This window comes from Somniosus microcephalus, chromosome 4 (genome assembly GCF_052327205.1).
Source record: "Somniosus microcephalus isolate GS21.2 chromosome 4, FLI_Smic_1.0, whole genome shotgun sequence".
In the NCBI taxonomy this organism is placed as follows: domain Eukaryota; kingdom Metazoa; phylum Chordata; class Chondrichthyes; order Squaliformes; family Somniosidae; genus Somniosus; species Somniosus microcephalus.
The window spans coordinates 318,833,313-318,849,498 of NC_140990.1; the positions used below are offsets into that span (position 1 = coordinate 318,833,313).

The following is a 16,186-nucleotide window of genomic DNA, read 5'->3' on the forward strand; positions in this document are numbered from 1 at the left end:
TTAGTAAAATGTCCCAAGGCGCTTCACAGGAGCGTTTATCAAACAAAATTTGACACCGAGCCACTTAGAGATATTGGGACAGATGACCAATAGCTTGGCCAAAGAGGTAGGTTTTAAGGAGCGTCTTAAAGGAGGAGAGAGAGATAGAGAGGCGGAGAGGTTTAGGGAGGGAATTTCAGAGCTTAGGACCTTGGCAACTGGAGTGACTGAAATCAGGGATACTCAAGAGGCCAGAATTAGAGGAGCGCAGATATCTCAGAGGGTTGTAGGGCTGGAGGAGATTACAGAGATAGGGAGGGGCGAGGCCATGGATGGATTTGAAAACGAGGATGGGAATTTTAAAATTGAGGCATTGCTTATCTATTATATACACAGATATAACACTCCTGTGCATATACACAGATATCACCCTGTATATATACACAGATATAACACTCCTGTGTATATGCACAGATATAATGCTCCTGTGTATATACACAGATATAACACTCCTGTGTATATGCACAGATATAACACTCCTGTATATATACACAGGTATATCCCTCAGATACATTATTAAAAGTGACCAGTTCTGGCATCCAACAAGATGTTTGAACACTAATACAAAAGCAAAATACTGCGGATGCTGGAAATCTGAAATAAAAACGGAAAATGCTGGAAATACTCAGCAGGTCAGGCAGCATCTGTGGAGAGAGAAACAGAGTTAACGTTTTTTTCCTCTCTCTCACATGGCAGCTGTCAATCATTCTGCCAGTGCCATTTACACTTCATCTAGAGCCATCTTTTGTTTCTTAACTTGTCCCATTACCATCTCCTATTGCCTTGCACCATCATCCCATTTGTCTTTTAATTGCTCCTGCCTTCCATCCTATCACAGACCTTCCCTTTTGCACTTTCCTCCCCTTCCCGCTTTTCCCTGCCCCTGCACCTGCTTAAAAACCTTAATACGATAGCAAAATACTGCGGATGCTGGAAATCCGAAATAACAACAGGAAACGCTGGAAAAACTCAGCAGGCCAGGCAGCATCGGTGAAGAGAGAAACAGAGTTAACGTTTCAGGTCGATGACCTTTTGTCAGAACTGGGGAAAAAAAGCAGGAAATGGAAAGCAGGTTTGGGGGCTGGGAAAAGGGGGAGGGGAGGAAAGAACAGAAGGGAAGGTCAGTGATAGGATAGAAAGCAGGAGAGATTAAGAGACATTGAGAGACATTAAGAGATATTCAAGGCAAGGGGAGGTGGAAATGGGGTTTGAAAACCTTGTTCCATCTCCCACTTTTTCCAGTTCTGACAAAGGGTCATCGACCTGAAACGTTAACTCTTGTTTCTCTCTCCACGGATGCTGCCTGACCTGCTGAGTGTTTCCAGCATTTGCTGTTTTTATTTCAGATGTTTGAACACTTATCCCTGGCTGTTGGATTGGTGCCTGATCTATTTCCCTGTGTTTTTGTTGTCTCCCTGTCTTCCCTCAGATGATTGCCGAGAACATGATGCGGAAGTGTAAGTGCCACGGCACCTCTGGGAGCTGCCAGTTGAAGACCTGCTGGCAGGTGACCCCGGACTTCAGGACAGTGGGCAGCCTGCTGAAGCACAAGTTCTACAACGCCACGCTGATAAAGGCCCACAACCGGAACGCGGGCCAGCTGGAGCACGCCCACCACCCGCACCGGAGGAAATCCAACGCCGGCGAGCTGGTCTTCTTCGAGGAGTCGCCCAACTTCTGCGAGCGCGAGCCCGAGCTGGACTCGGCCGGGACCCGGGGTCGGATCTGCAACAAAACCAGCCCCGGCCTGGACAACTGCGAGAGCCTGTGCTGCGGGCGGGGCCACAACATCCTGCGGCAGACCCGCCGGGAGAGGTGTAACTGCAAGTTTCACTGGTGCTGCTACGTGGCATGCGAGGAGTGCCGCGTGACCGAGTGGGTCAGTGTGTGCAAATAAGGACCGCGTGGGGCGGGCGCGCAGAAAAAAAGACAGCAAATATTAAGCCTAGAATAATTTTTTAAAAAAGGACACAGTTCAGCCAAAGAGACGTTGGACCCCAAAATTCTGCACTGCCTCATTTGGAAGTTTGCGACTGTGCGATTGGAGAACTGGTTGGACGTGCTTCCACCCCCTCCTGCCTCCCCTCCGCCGCTCCTTTCTTTTCCTTGAACTAGGCCGAATTATTTTCCCGGAATTCATTGGAACCCGGCCGGAATTATCTGCCAAATGAATCTTTTCTGGGTTTTTTTTTTCCCTCCTCTTCACACCCACGCGACGAAAGACGTTTGAACGTTTCACAGGAGGGGGCCGGGAACAGCTCACACAATTAAGAGACTCAGGAAATACTTCAAAGACTTAAAAAATAAAATTGTAGAGAAAAAAAAGCGAAGAGAAAGACAGAAAAAAAAATCAAAACAAACGTGTAATTATTTGGAATGGTTGTGTTCATTTTTTCCCCTTGTTGCTGTTGTTTAATGTATTATAAGTTATTTTAATATAACGGACACTTGTACACTTTGAGAGTGTTCGGCTAACAATGTGTTAAAGTCTAATGCTAATATTAAACGGAACCTCACAGTAACGAGCATATTGCAATCCATCGCATTGTTTGTGAGTCAGTGTCGGGGACTGAACGGGACTCACTGTCGCTTTAACACCAAAGAGCACAAGGGTTCCAATTTATCCAGGAAAATTCTTGTCTCTGTGGCTCAGTGGGTAGCACACTCGCCTCTGAGTCAGAAGGGTGTGGATTCAAGTCCTCACTCCAGGGACTTGAACACATAAAGCTAAGCTGACACCCCCAGTGCCGTGCTGAGTGAGTGCGGCACTGTCGGAGGTGCCGTCTTTCAGATGAGGTGTTAAACCGAGGCCCCGTCTGCCCCCTCAGGTTGGACGTAAAAGATTCCACGGCACTATTTCGAAGGAGAGCAAGGGAGTTATCTCTGGTGTTCTCGCCAATAATTTATCCCTCAATCAACATCACTAAAACAGGTTATCTGGTCATTATCACATTGCTGTTTGTGGGAGCTTGCTGTGCGCAAATTGGCTGCTGCTTTTCCGACATTACAACAGTGACTTCACTTTAAAAAAAAAGTACTTCATTGGCTGTAAAGCGCTTTGAGACATCCAGTGGTCATGAAAGGCACTCTATAAATAAGAACATAAGAACATAAGAAATAGGAGCAGGAATTGGCCCCTGGAGCCTGCTCCGTCATTCAATAAGATCATGGCTGATCGTGGGCTCAAAGCCACTTCCCCGCCCGCTCCCCATAACCCTTCACTCCCTTATCTTGCAAAAATCTGTCTATCTCCACCTTAAATCTATTTAACGACCCAGCCTCCACGGCTCTCTGGGGCAGAGAATTCCACAGATTTACGACCCTCTGAGAGAAGAAATTCCTCCTCATCTCAGTTCTAAAAGGGCGACCCTTTATTCTGAAACTATGCCCCCGAGTTCTAGATTTCCCCACGAGGGGAAACAGCCTCTCTGCATCTACCTTGTCGAGCCCCCTCAGTATCTTATATGTTTCGATAAGATCACCTCTCATTCTTCTAAATTCCAATGAGTATAGGCCCAACCTGCTCAACCTTTCTTTATAAGTCAACCCCCTCATCTCAGGGATTAACTTAGTGAATCGTCTCTGAACTGCCTCCAATGCAAGTATATCCTTCCTTAAATAAGGAGACCAAAACTGTACGCAGTACACGCTCTGTGTGAAGAACTTCCTGATATCAGTCTTAAATTTGCCTTTTACTACTTTGAGCCAGTGTTCCCTTGTCCTAGTCTCACAATTGAGTTTGAAGTAATTTTCAAAATTTCTACAAATCCATAAATGACAGACGAGGAAAGGCCTACTGGTTCACCCAGCCTGTCCCACATAGTTGTGATACTTCAACATATACACTCACCACCCCACCCAAAGCCAGGTAATCTCCTGGGAGAGGTGAAAAACAAGACAAAAACTGAAAATCCCTCTCCGCCTCCCTTAGGTGATCGACACCAGTCCAGGACAGAACTAGGTTAGATGTTAGGCGTTTCTTCCTTTCCCAGAGAATAGCCGACCTGCGAAACAGGTTGCTGGTTTTGTGCGGTGAATGTTAATTCGCCGTATTCCTTCAAGCGAGAGATGGACCTGCTTCTGACTGGGGCGGAAATCACCTCGTAAAAGAGGCAAGTATCCTGCAATGTAAATCAGGAGCTATGCGATCTCCTGCACTAGTTTCAATCACCTAGGGGGTCCTAATATCTCTTTATGTGCCTCGGTGTGAAATTATGACTGATAATCGCTCCTGTGAAGCGCCTTGGGAAATTTTGAGTTTTATTTTCCTCCCTAATCTGTTTTTCCGCCTCTCCCAGGTAATTAAAGGGCTCTGTGTGGTGGGGGAGTGTATGTATCGTGAGGCTAGTTGGGTATGGAGGCAAAGTGAGAGATAAATGGGTGATTTTGCAAGATCACTGGCCATGCACTTGATGGATGGATAATCAGGGGTAATGTTCCAATGATTTCTCCTTATGTGTGCTGCCCATTGGTAACACACATTTGCAGTGTCACCCCTAAAGAAAGAAAGACTTGCATTTATATAGCGCCTTTCATGACCACCGGACATCTCAAAGCACTTTACAGCCAGTGAAGTACTATTTGAAGTGTAGTCACTGTTGTAATGTGGGAAACGTGGCAGCCAATTTGCACACAGCAAGCTCCCACAAATAGCGATGTGATAATGAGCAGATAATCTGTTTTGGTTATGGGATAAATATTGGCCGGGACACCGGGGAGAACTCCCCTGCTCTTCTTCGAAATAGTGCCAGGGGATCTTTTACATCCACCTGAGAGAGCAGACAGGGGCCTCGGTTTAACGTATCATCCGAAAGACGGCACCTCACACAGTGCAGCATTCCCTCAGCACTGCACTGGGAGTGTCAGCCTGGATTATGTGCTCAAGTCCCTGGAGTGGGACTTTGAACCCACAACCTTTCGGACTCAGAGGTGAGAGCTCTGTCCACTGAGCCACAGCTGACACATACAGCCTCCATAATACAGGAAACTCTCTTTTAACCGGCACCTAAATATCCGGAAATCTCTCTTAACCGGCAAAATTCAGGAGTAGGTTCAGGTAAGTTTTACAATTATTAGTGGCCGTGTAACCGGGGTTCCTGGATCTGTGGCCGTGTAACCGGGGTTCCTGCACCTGTGGCCGTGCAACAGGGACTCTTGGATCTGTGGCCATGTAACTGCGGTTCTTGCACCTGTGGCCGTGCAACAGGGACTCCTGGATCTGTGGCCGTGTAACCGGGACTCCTGCACAAGTGCCGTGTAACCGGGGCTCCTGCACCTGTGGCCGTGTACAGGGCTCTCGTACCTTAGTAAGTATACCTCTCTGTAATCCGGACTTTTTGATCAACCGGCACCACGCCGGTCCTGTCGGTGCCAGATAAAAGAGTTTCCTGTAGTTGACAAGGGCTGTGGGCCTTTTAAATTCACTGGCGTTCTTTGGTTCCATTGCATATTATATATTATATATCCACCAACTTCTTTGGCCAGCTGATGCAGCTTCTTCTAAGCCGACAAAATGAAGAATTCTGAAGCCTTCCTGCTGCATCTCCTGGCCTGCCTCCCACATTCCACCCTCTGTAAACTTGAGCTCATCCAGCACTCGGCTGCCCGTGTCCTAACTCGCACCAAGCCCCCTTCACCCATCGCCCGCTGTGCTCGCTGACCTACATTGGCTCTCGGTCCGGCAACGCCTCACTTTTAACATTCTCATCCTGGTTTTCAAATCCCTCCATGGCCTCGCCCCCCTCCCTATCTCTGTAATCTCCTCCAGCCCCACAACCCCCCCGAGATCTCCGCGCTCCTCTAATTCTAGAATCTCCGATTTTCATCGCTCCACCATTGGCGGCCGTGCCTTCAACTGCCTGGGCCCTAAGCTCTGAAATTGCCTCCCTAAACCTCTCCGCCTCTCTCTCCTCCTTTAAGACTCTCCTTAAAACCAAGGAGCAAGCTTTTAGGTCAGCTGTCCTAATACCTCCTTATGACAAATTTTGACTGATAATCGCTCCTGTGAACTGCCTTGGGAAATTTTACTACGTTAAAGGCTCTATATAAAGAAAGAAAGACTTGCATTTCTATAGCGCATTTCATGACCACCTGACGTCTCAAAGAGCTTTACAGCCAATGAAGTGGAGTCACTGTTGTAATGTAGGACATCTGTTTTCAGCAATGTTAATTGAGGGATAAACTCCCCTGCTCTTCTTCAAAATAATGGCATGGGATCTTTTACGTTCACCTGAGAGGGCAGACGGGGCTTCGGTTTACCGTCTGATCCGAATGACGGCCCCTCCGACAGTGCAGCTCTCCCTCAGCACTGCACTGGAGTGTCAGCCTAGATATTTACATGCCTGTAAATCCAGAGGCCACAAGGTTCATGAATGCAGTAATGTACCTGGATTGAGGATGGAGATCTTTATATGAAATTTAGTTCTGTGGTGATACCATGCATTGTCGGTCTCATGATGCCTTGAATTGGGCACATGGTCACATGTCAACGCATCATGTCCAATCTTACCAAGTAGCTTTGTCTTCAGTGCCACAGCAATAGATGAGACCTAGAGTGTTGGGCCTCCTACTTTCTCAATTTTTTTTTCTGCATGCCCGATACGAGACTCCCAAAACAAGCGCTCTACTCGGAGCTCCGACATGGCAAGAGAGCCCCAGGTGGGCAGAGGAAGTGCTTCAAGGACACCCTCAAAGCCTCCTTGAAAAAGTGCAACATCCCCACCGACACCTGGGAATCCCTGGCCCAAGACCGCACAAAGTGGAGGAGAAGCATCCGAGAAGGCGCCGAACACCTCGAGTCTCTTCGCCGGAAGCAAGCGGAAGCCAAGCGTAGGCAGCACAAGGAGTGCACGTCAACCCAAGCACCCCACCCACCCGTCCCTTCAATCACTGTCTGCCCCACCTGTGACAGAGACTGTAGGTCCCGTATTGGACTCATCAGTCACCTGCGAACTCATTTTTAACGTGGAAGCAAGTCATCCTCGGTTCCTGAGGGACTGCCTAAGAAGAAGGACTTTCTCAATGATTTCAAGGGCTTCCAATGGAAGTGCCAATTCTGCTTCACAAAATGAGGCTTCACGAAGGGTGCTCTGTTTCATCAAAGTGGAGCTTAAAGTGATGGTCCTCCAGTTTACCAATACCTTGCCAATCTGTTGGATATTTAGTGTAGATTTGAGGTTGACAGCTATTAGTGATAGTACTTGGATAGGGTTCGACAGGGCTTTGGTGAGAACACAGCTGGAGTACTGTGCACGGTTTTGGTCTCCATACCTAAGGACGGATATACTTGCATTAGGGGCGGTTCAACGAAGGTTCATTCCTGGGATGAGAGGGCTGTCCTATGAGGAGAGATTGAGTAGATTGGGTCTATACTCTCTGAGAGGCGATTTCATTGAAAAATATATGATTCTGAGGGTGATTGACAGGATAGATTCTGAGAGGTTGTTTCCCCTGGCTGGAGAGTCCAGAACTAGGGGGCATAGTCTCAGGATAAGGGGTCGGCCATTTAGGACTGAAATGAGGAGACATTTCTTCATTCAGAGGGTTGTGAATCTTTGGAATTCTCTACCACAGAGGGCTGTGGTTGCTGAGTCGTTGAGTATATTCAAGGTTGAGATCGATAGATTTTTGGACCCTTGGGGAATCAAGGGATATGGGGATCGTGCGGGAAAGTGGAGTTGAGGTAGAAGATCAGCCATGATCTTATTGAATGGCGGAGCAGGCATGAGGGGCCCTATGGCTCACTCTTGCTCCTATTGCTTCTGTTCTTGTGTTCTTAGTTGCAGTGTTGTGGCTAAAGCCTTACTCCCTCCCCTACATGTGTCAGCCGTGGTTTAGTGGGTAGCACTCTTGCCTCAGAGTCAGAAGGATCGTGGATAAATGCGAGGTTATCCACTTTGGTTCAAAAACAGGAAGGCAGATTATTATCTGAATGGCAATAGATTGGGAGAAGGGGAAGGGCAACGAGACCTGGGTGTCCTTGTGCACCAGTCACTGAAGGTAAGCATGCAGGTGCAGCAGGCGGTTAAGAAGGCAAATGGTATGTTGGCCTTCGTAGCGAGAGGGTTCGACTACAGGAACAAGGATGTCTTGCTGCAGTTGTACACGGCCTTGGTGAGACCACATCTTGAGTATTGTGTGCAGTTTTGGTCACCTTATCTGAGGAAGGATGTTCTTGCCATGGAAGGAGTGCAGCGAAGATTCACCAGGCTGATACCTGGGATGGCAGGAATGATGTATGAGGAGAGATTGGGTCGATTGGGCTTGTACTCGCTGGAGTTTAGAAGAATGAGAGGGGATCTCATTGAAACTTATAAAATTCTAACAGGACTGGACAGACTAGATGCAGGAAGGATGTTCCCAATGGTCGGGGAGTCCAGAACCAGGGGTCACAGTCTAAGGATAAGGGGTAAGCCATTTAGGACAGAAATGAGGAGGAATTTCTTCACCCAGAGAGTGGTGAACCTGTGGAATTCTCTTCCTCAGAAGGCAGTAGAGGCCAATTCATTAAATATATTCAAGAAGGAGTGAGATATATTTCTTAAGGCTAAAGGGATCAAGGGATATGGGGAGAAGGCAGGGACAGGGTACTGAATTTGGATGATCAGCCATGATCTCATCGAATGGCGGAGCAGGCTCGAGGGGCCGAATGGCCTACTCCTGCTCCTATCTTCTATGTTTCTATGTTTCAAAGTCCCACTACAGCGACTTGAGCACAAACTCTAGGCTGATACTCCAGTGCTGTACTGAGGGAGCACTGCATTGTTGGAGGAGCTGTTGTTTGGATGAGACGTTACACTGAGGCCCTTTCTGCAATGTTCCCTCTGAGCTGTGCTTTCTTCTGCATGTCCTGTTTCTTTTACTCTGCAGCCCCTTTAAATTTTCACCCATGTGCATTACTTACACTGTAAAAGCTGGTGAGTGGCCAATGCGGGAACTTTCAGATTACTGCGCGGCTGCGTGCTCACCTTAGTGGGAACGTTGCCTGTCTGCCCTCTCAGGTGGACGTAAAAGATCCCCATGCCTCTATTGTGAAGACGAGTTCTCCCCAGTGTCCTGGCTAATAGTTATCCCTCGACCACCATCACTAAATCAGATTATCCAGTCATTATCACAGTACTGTCTACGGGAGCTTGCTGTGCAAATTGGTTCCTACATTACAACTATGACTACGCTTCAAAAGCATTGGTTTTAAAGTATTTTAGGGCGTCCTGAGTTTGTCAAAGGCGCTATATAAATGCAAGTCCCTTCTTTTATACATAAAAGGGTGAATCAGTCTCTAACTGAAACTGTAATTCTCCACACGTTGCTAGAGGTGAAGGGGATCTGGAGGAATAAATGTTAAGTTTGAACTGCTCAAGAGGTGAGTTAGTGCTTCGTAGCTCACAGATGCTTTTGGCTCTCACGGCCACGCTTTCGCCTACCGAGGCGGGTCCGGGGCGGTCGGGGTCAGTAGCGCGGTCCCAGCCCGCTGCCTGCTCCATCCCGCACTGTTGAAGTGATTTTACGATGATGGGGCTTGTTAAGCCCGCCCAGCGAGGTTCCCGGCCAATTAAAAGGAAGCGGGTCTGATGATGTCATTTGATGACGCGTCATCAGCCGGTTTCCTTAAAGGGGCCAGGCCCAAACTAACTTTGACAGTTGCGCTGTCAGTCTCCTTCTTTCATATGGTAGTAGTAAAGTAAACAAATGTCAATATCTAATGTAAGGGGTAGTGTGTGGGTCAGCTTCGCCTCTGGCTCATGAGCGGTTCGAATCGCTCCCACTCCCTTGGTTCTAGACCTTGGACTTATTTGGGGGCTGTAATGAAATTGCAGCAGACAACTGAATTTGATACAAGAACTTTGGTTTTTATTTGAGAAGCAAAAATACACAACGCAATAATGTTATCACTCTAAAATGGGGAACACTTCGGAATATACGAGGGAGAATAACAATAGACAGAATACTTCACCCCTCCCAATCCCACTACACTAACTAAGTTGGACTCCAGAGGACCAGGGAAAATGCTCAACAAATGCAGGAATAGTTTGTAGAGTGGGAAAAACTTGCAGATCTTCGGTTTCTTCTGAGTTGGTTTCTTGTTGGCCGCGGTGGCCCAGTATTACCTGGTTGGCTTCTGGTAATATTTAGTTGTTGGTTTCGTGGGGTCCTTGGTGCCGCAAGGTATCTGATGATTTGTTACTTCTTCTTCTTCGAGAGAGAACTGCTTCCAGATGCTTGCTTCTGAAGCCTGTAGGAGGTGGCGGGTGGCGCGTACGCCCAGTCAGTTATGCCCCTGACTGTGAGCGGTTCGAATCGCTCCCACGCCCCTGGATTCTAGACACTGGACTTAGGTACAGGCAGCGATACAGAAATCTCGAGTAGACTGCTGGTTTGGATGTAAGCAAAACCAAGATTTTATTGAACAGGAAAAATTAATACAGTCTTAAGAGAAGTTACCAGTATATAAAATGACAGGCAAATACAAATAACTATACTTATGCAGGGAATGGGGAACACACGGCACATCGAGGGAAAACAACTATCTTAACAATCCCTTTATCCTTATCCCACCACCTATACCTAACTAGATTAAGCTATGAGGGGCCAGAATCTATGCTCATCAATCAAAAAGGGTTTGCTGAACTCAAAACAGCGGTGGGGTTCGGTGTTCGCTCTTGGTGCTCTCTGGAGTCTGCCATCATCACGTGGTCTCCGGATGCTGCAAGGGCGTTGTCCAGGTTCGAGTACCCCAAAATTAAAGTCTCTGTTTGGGTACTTTACCTTGCAGGGATGGTCTTCTTCTTCGGCCAACAGTTTGAGTTTGCGTGCAGATATTCATAGGTTAGCTGAGGCTGAAGGCCCGATGATTTTTGAAGCCTACCCTCAGTTGGTTTTCCCTCCTCCCCTCGTCGCGTCCCATCTCGCCTGGCCTGAATTGTCCGTGTCCGCCCGATGCAGTGCCGGGGCGATGTCCAGATGGAGTGGCCAAAAGGCACGGGCAAAGGCCAGGGGGTAAGCGCGGGATGGGGAAAGGGCGACAGCCACGAGGGTGAGGGGGCAGAAGAGTCTAGCGGAGAAGAGAGAAGCAGCCCGTGATTGCTACCCGGGGTCTTCAATTATACTCTTTTCAAAAACCCTTATCTTCGCGCCAAATCAGGTTAGTTCTTTGTCTTAATCTTGGCGGGCTAGTTTAAACAATGGTAGCAATCTATACTGACTGTTTTTAGATGGCTGGTAATCGCATCTACCGGCCCAATAATTTGCTTGTTTTGTCCTAAATGTTCCTCGATGGGCCTGTCCAGCCTCGATGGCTCTCTTAATCTGTTTCCGATTATGTATGTAAACAACTCGATGGCCTTAACTATAGGCCTAACTGAATTTAGATTTGTCTCCAATTCGGTCGAATACATAATTCAAAGTCCTGTCTGGTTTCAAAATACAAAAGTCCTTTTTCACAGAAACTGCAGCTTTGGTTTCGATCCACAAGCTGTCTGCGTTGCAGAGTCCAGTTTTAAAATCTCACAAGCTTTCTGCCACGAGGCACGGACGCCATCTTGGGTACCCTTTTGATTTAAAATGTCCACGCAGGGTTCCTGTTATTAATAACAACCTTCGGGGAAATGTAGAAATTTTGCAAATCTTACACACACCCCTGTGATACTAAAACTTGCTTGAAGTATCATACTTGCAAGGTGAGCAAAATTTTTCTGACCCTCCATAGTCAAATTTCCCCTGTAATTACCTATCTAATATACGCACGACACATGCACTGCCCATTCCGCGAAAATGTAGTGTACATCAGCATACAGAGGGTAAAATTACAGACTTTACACACACATCGAAGCATGGAGGGGGTCCAACACCCCTGCACCACTTGGTACACATATCTTTATTAAACCGTGTCGCGAAAAACAAAGAAAAAACCTTTATTAAAAATAACAAACACAAAGAAACGATCCTTTAATCAAAAATACAGGGAAAAAGACTTAAACCGGCGTATCTCCCTCCACCTTTACATAATGTTCCTTCCAGATCCTCTGGTTTTGGAATTCTGACCACTGACCTTTTCCCTTACACTGAATGCAAACTAGACACAGCACTATCCTGAACTGACAAACCACGAGAATGTGGGAAGCCAGTCTGATCCATGAAGGGACCTCTATGTTATTGAAAATGCCCCACCAGGGTGGAATCACAATATCCAATATCTTAGTCCCTATCTCTACTGTTTTCTGCTCGAGAGTGTAAAAATGTTTCTGCGAAACTATAACGGCTTTGAATATTTTGGTAAGGTGTTCTGGGAGAGGGGGAATCTCGTAGCCAAAATGCGCGACGTACTTCTGCAAATTTGTAAAATTCTCCTTCACAGTGAGGTGAACAGTGGAGGGTTCAGGAATGGGGACAATTCGCTCCTGGGCCACTTGAACTTCTGCCTCGGGTTTAAAACAGAAACTGCTGTCACTAACCGGACACCAGCTATGCTGTCCATGCTGGTAGTGGGACGCGCCGGTGGTGACACAATAGCCCTGATTTTCCCCGAGCCATTGGGCGGGGTTTCAGGTGTGTGGGGGGGGGGAAATCCCGAAATTGGGGGTCCCGACACTATCCCGCCCAAAATCCCGTCCATGCCCCACACTGGGACCCGCCGAAACCAGGCGGGAAGGGAATAGCGCCAATTAACTGCCTGTTAACAGGTAGTTAACAGGCAGTTTTTAGCCTAATCCCTCTTTTGAGGGGTTTCGTGTGGGATTCCCGACGGCTCCAAACCATGCGAGGTTGAGCAGTTGGGTTGAAGGAGTTGGAGGGGTCGCGATGTCAGTGCTCAGGTGAGTGATGGGTGCATGAGTGCAAAGGTAAGTGTGTTTGGTGTGTCTAAAGTGTGTAAAGAACTTTTACTTACCTGTACTTACCTTAACAGCCTTTCTTCCTGTAGGCGTCGGGAGGCAATCACTCAGCCGGAACTTAAAGCTGAATGGCTGCGATCTGTGAAAAGTGACAGCCTTCAGCTTTGAGTGCTGCTGAGAGTTCTATCTGAGTCTGTGCAGAAGGACTCATGTTAGAACTCAGACTGTCAGTGTTTCACAGCTTCAAACAGCTGTGAAGCACTGATATTTCATCTGTCAAGAAATCTTGACAGATGAAATTGCAGTCTGTGATGTCACCTGTTGCCGGGTGGCCCTTAATTGGCCTGCTGAGCCCACTGGACGGGCTTAACAAGGTCAATCAAGGGAAAATCGCATGGATTGGCCGGACGTTGATGTAGGTGGGTCAAAAACCCGAAAGTTGAAGTCCCGCCTTCTTCCCGACAGGTTCGGGAAAATTGACCCCAATATGTCCCACCTCCTATATATGCTACCTGCGGGGGAACATGGCCTTGTGCCATTGCCTCCATGGTACAATTTATAGGCTTCGTCCTACCCATGACCGGCATCCTAACTACTACTCCTATGATTGTGTGGTTGGACCGCCCACAATCCACGGGGACTGGATAGGCTTCGGAGGCTAGCCGGAGTTGGCATGGGCTCAATGCATTCTCAAAAGGGTGGAGGGCTGCGAGGTGTTTGTTGCTAATCCAGGAGGGGACTAACCCCTGTTTTAAATCCTGCAGATTACTGCGGCCCTCGCCCAGTAACCACGCCCCGTATAACACGCACACCTCATTCTGCGCAGCCTGGTCAGAAGCATTTCTGTCCTCCCTTATGAGAGCATTTACCGTCTTTGCGTGCTTTTCCAACTCTGCTATGATCTCCTTTAAATGGACCGTCATGGCCTGGTCCTCCCGCAACTCCGAGCCCACTACTTTATTCTCATCCAGCAATATCTTCTTTAACTGTGTTTTTAAGCCATTTATCTGGGTCTGTAGCTCTATGTCATCCAAGCTGTTGATGACAGAGGACCCAGTATTAAATGCGATAAAATCATTCCATACTCCCCTTCTTTGTCTCCCTGCATTACCCAAAATCTCTCGGTGTATGGTGTAGAGTTCGGTCTTGTCCACGTGGGCAAAATCGAACTCATAAAACTTCTTGAACATGTCCTTTAATAGGGCCTGGTACAGCTGCTCTGTTTCTTTGGGTCACCACTCCGGTAAATGTACCTCGGTGAGATTTAAAATCACAGAAGCTACCGCGTAGTGTACCCCCTGGTATAGCATCTGATCGGTGGGGACTAGTACCAACCCATTCCCTGGTCCCTTGGTGGTGGTGGGGCAACCTTCCCTGGATAATCTCGCCGCCTGCGCCATGGGCAGGGGCTTACGTGGACGGGTTGCAAGCTCAGTGGCATTGACCGGGATCGGGGAGAATGGGATTGCGCACACCTTCCGGCTGGTATCGCACTTCATCCCATCCCCGTCGTCATGCCACTGCCGGTGGAAAACAATGGATATACTGTAGTGTATGTGCCTTTAAGAGCCCCATGTGTACTGTAATGCTGGTAATGGCCACTCGGGCTATATAAGCCTGAGTATTGTGTTGTATCCGTTCGTTCCCCTCCAGACTTTGTTTAGTAAACACCTATCAAACCAACTCCTGTCTTCAGTGTCTCTATCAACACACAGACACAACAGTGGCGACGAAGTGGAAACGGACATACCTACAATTCGGCAGCACCTCAAGGACATCGATTCCTCTGGCGTCCAGAAGAATCAAGAAGTGAAAGAAGCTGTTGTTTCACCAGCTGGCCAAGCTGGTGGCAGGTACTGCGGTAATCCTTCCTGGGCGTCAGGCTGGGGCTCCAGCGGCTGGCTCTACAGCTGGGCCAAGCAGCGAAAGCGGAGGCAAGCAGTAACAGACGGGGAGGGAGCACTCGGGAGACGGCCGGCGCTGCAAGCAGGTCGGCGTTCAGACCGAGAGAGAGAGTCCGGCAGGAACGAGTCTCCAACTGTAAATAAATAAATAAATAAAAAAGAACGGAAACCGCGGGAAACAGCGTTGTCATCGGCAGCAGCGGCGAGAAAGCGCGGGAAGCGCCATATGTTTTCTGCAGAAAAGAAAGTAAAGCGCGGGAAGCGCCATATCTGTTCTAAGATGCCTAATTCTGGCAATATTGATGCTTTTGATAACGAGATAGAGGATTGGACCACATATGTGGAAAGAGTGGAGGTATATTGCACCGCAAATGGAATAGAAGATGAAAAAAAGCTTCAGTACTTCTAAATCTAATGGGCGCAAAGACATACAAGCTGTTACGAAACTTAATCACTCCAGCCGAACCGATGGACAAGAATTTTAAGGAGATTGTTGATACCCTACACTGCCAATTCAAGGCAGCACTGGCAGATTCTCTACGAGACAAATTCGTCTGCTGTCTCCTAAGTGTAGGAACACAAAAAAGGCTACTTTCTGAGAAAGATTTAACACTGGACAAGGCTTTCAGTGCAAGAGGAGCTGCAGAGATACAGCAAAAGCCACAGGACTTCGGCACCCATGAAATGACACGGGGTTTCGAGAGATGTTATTGCTGCGGCAGATCCATCCATGACCAGAGGGACTGCTGGTTCAAGGACAAAGCATGCAGGCAATGCAGAAAGATGGGACACATTACACGTGTATGCCGATCTGGAAACAAAAAATCCACTAACAGGAAAAAAATCAATAAGGAAATACAGAAGTTGTATTTATATGTTCTACAAGATGGTGGTCCACCGCTGTTGGGATGTGAATGGATCAGGAAAATACGTTTAGACTGGCACTCCATTCAGGCACTGACGGTGACCAGTAAGGAAAAAAATGATGATGACGTCATACCTGAATGATTAAAAGACATCTTGGCCAACGCCAAGGAAGTGTTTCAAGAGAAACTAGGAACCTTGAAAGGCATCACCGCCTCAATAAAATTGGAAGATGCAGCAATTCCCAAGTTTTTTAAGGCAAGACCGGTGCCATACACAATTCGTCCAGCAGTCGAGGCAGAGCTGGAGAATTTGGAAAAGGCAGGCGTATTATCTAAAATAGATTGGAGCGAGTGGGCAACACCCATCGTCCCAGTCATGAAGAAAGCATTGAAGAATGATAAATCTGAAGAACAGAGAAAAATTCTCATCTGTGGAGACTTCAAGGTGACTGTAAACCCGGTCCTTCACACGGTACAGTATCCTCTTCCAAGGATAGAAGATATTTTCGCCTCACTATCCGGAGGGAAACGTTTCACCAAAATTGACTTG

The 16,186-nt window shown here is 47.7% G+C and overlaps 1 protein-coding gene across 1 annotated transcript in view; it reads left to right on the forward strand.

Moving 5' to 3' along the window:
- Positions 1-2,565, forward strand: part of wnt10a (wingless-type MMTV integration site family, member 10a) — a 71,542-nt gene extending 68,977 nt beyond the window's left edge. The window contains exon 4 of the mRNA XM_085986812.1: positions 1,469-2,565. Within this exon, the coding sequence (XP_085842938.1) occupies positions 1,469-1,936 (468 nt within the window). The 3' untranslated portion in view covers positions 1,937-2,565. The remainder of the gene's footprint in view (positions 1-1,468) is intronic.
- The last annotated feature ends 13,621 nt before the right edge of the window (positions 2,566-16,186 follow it).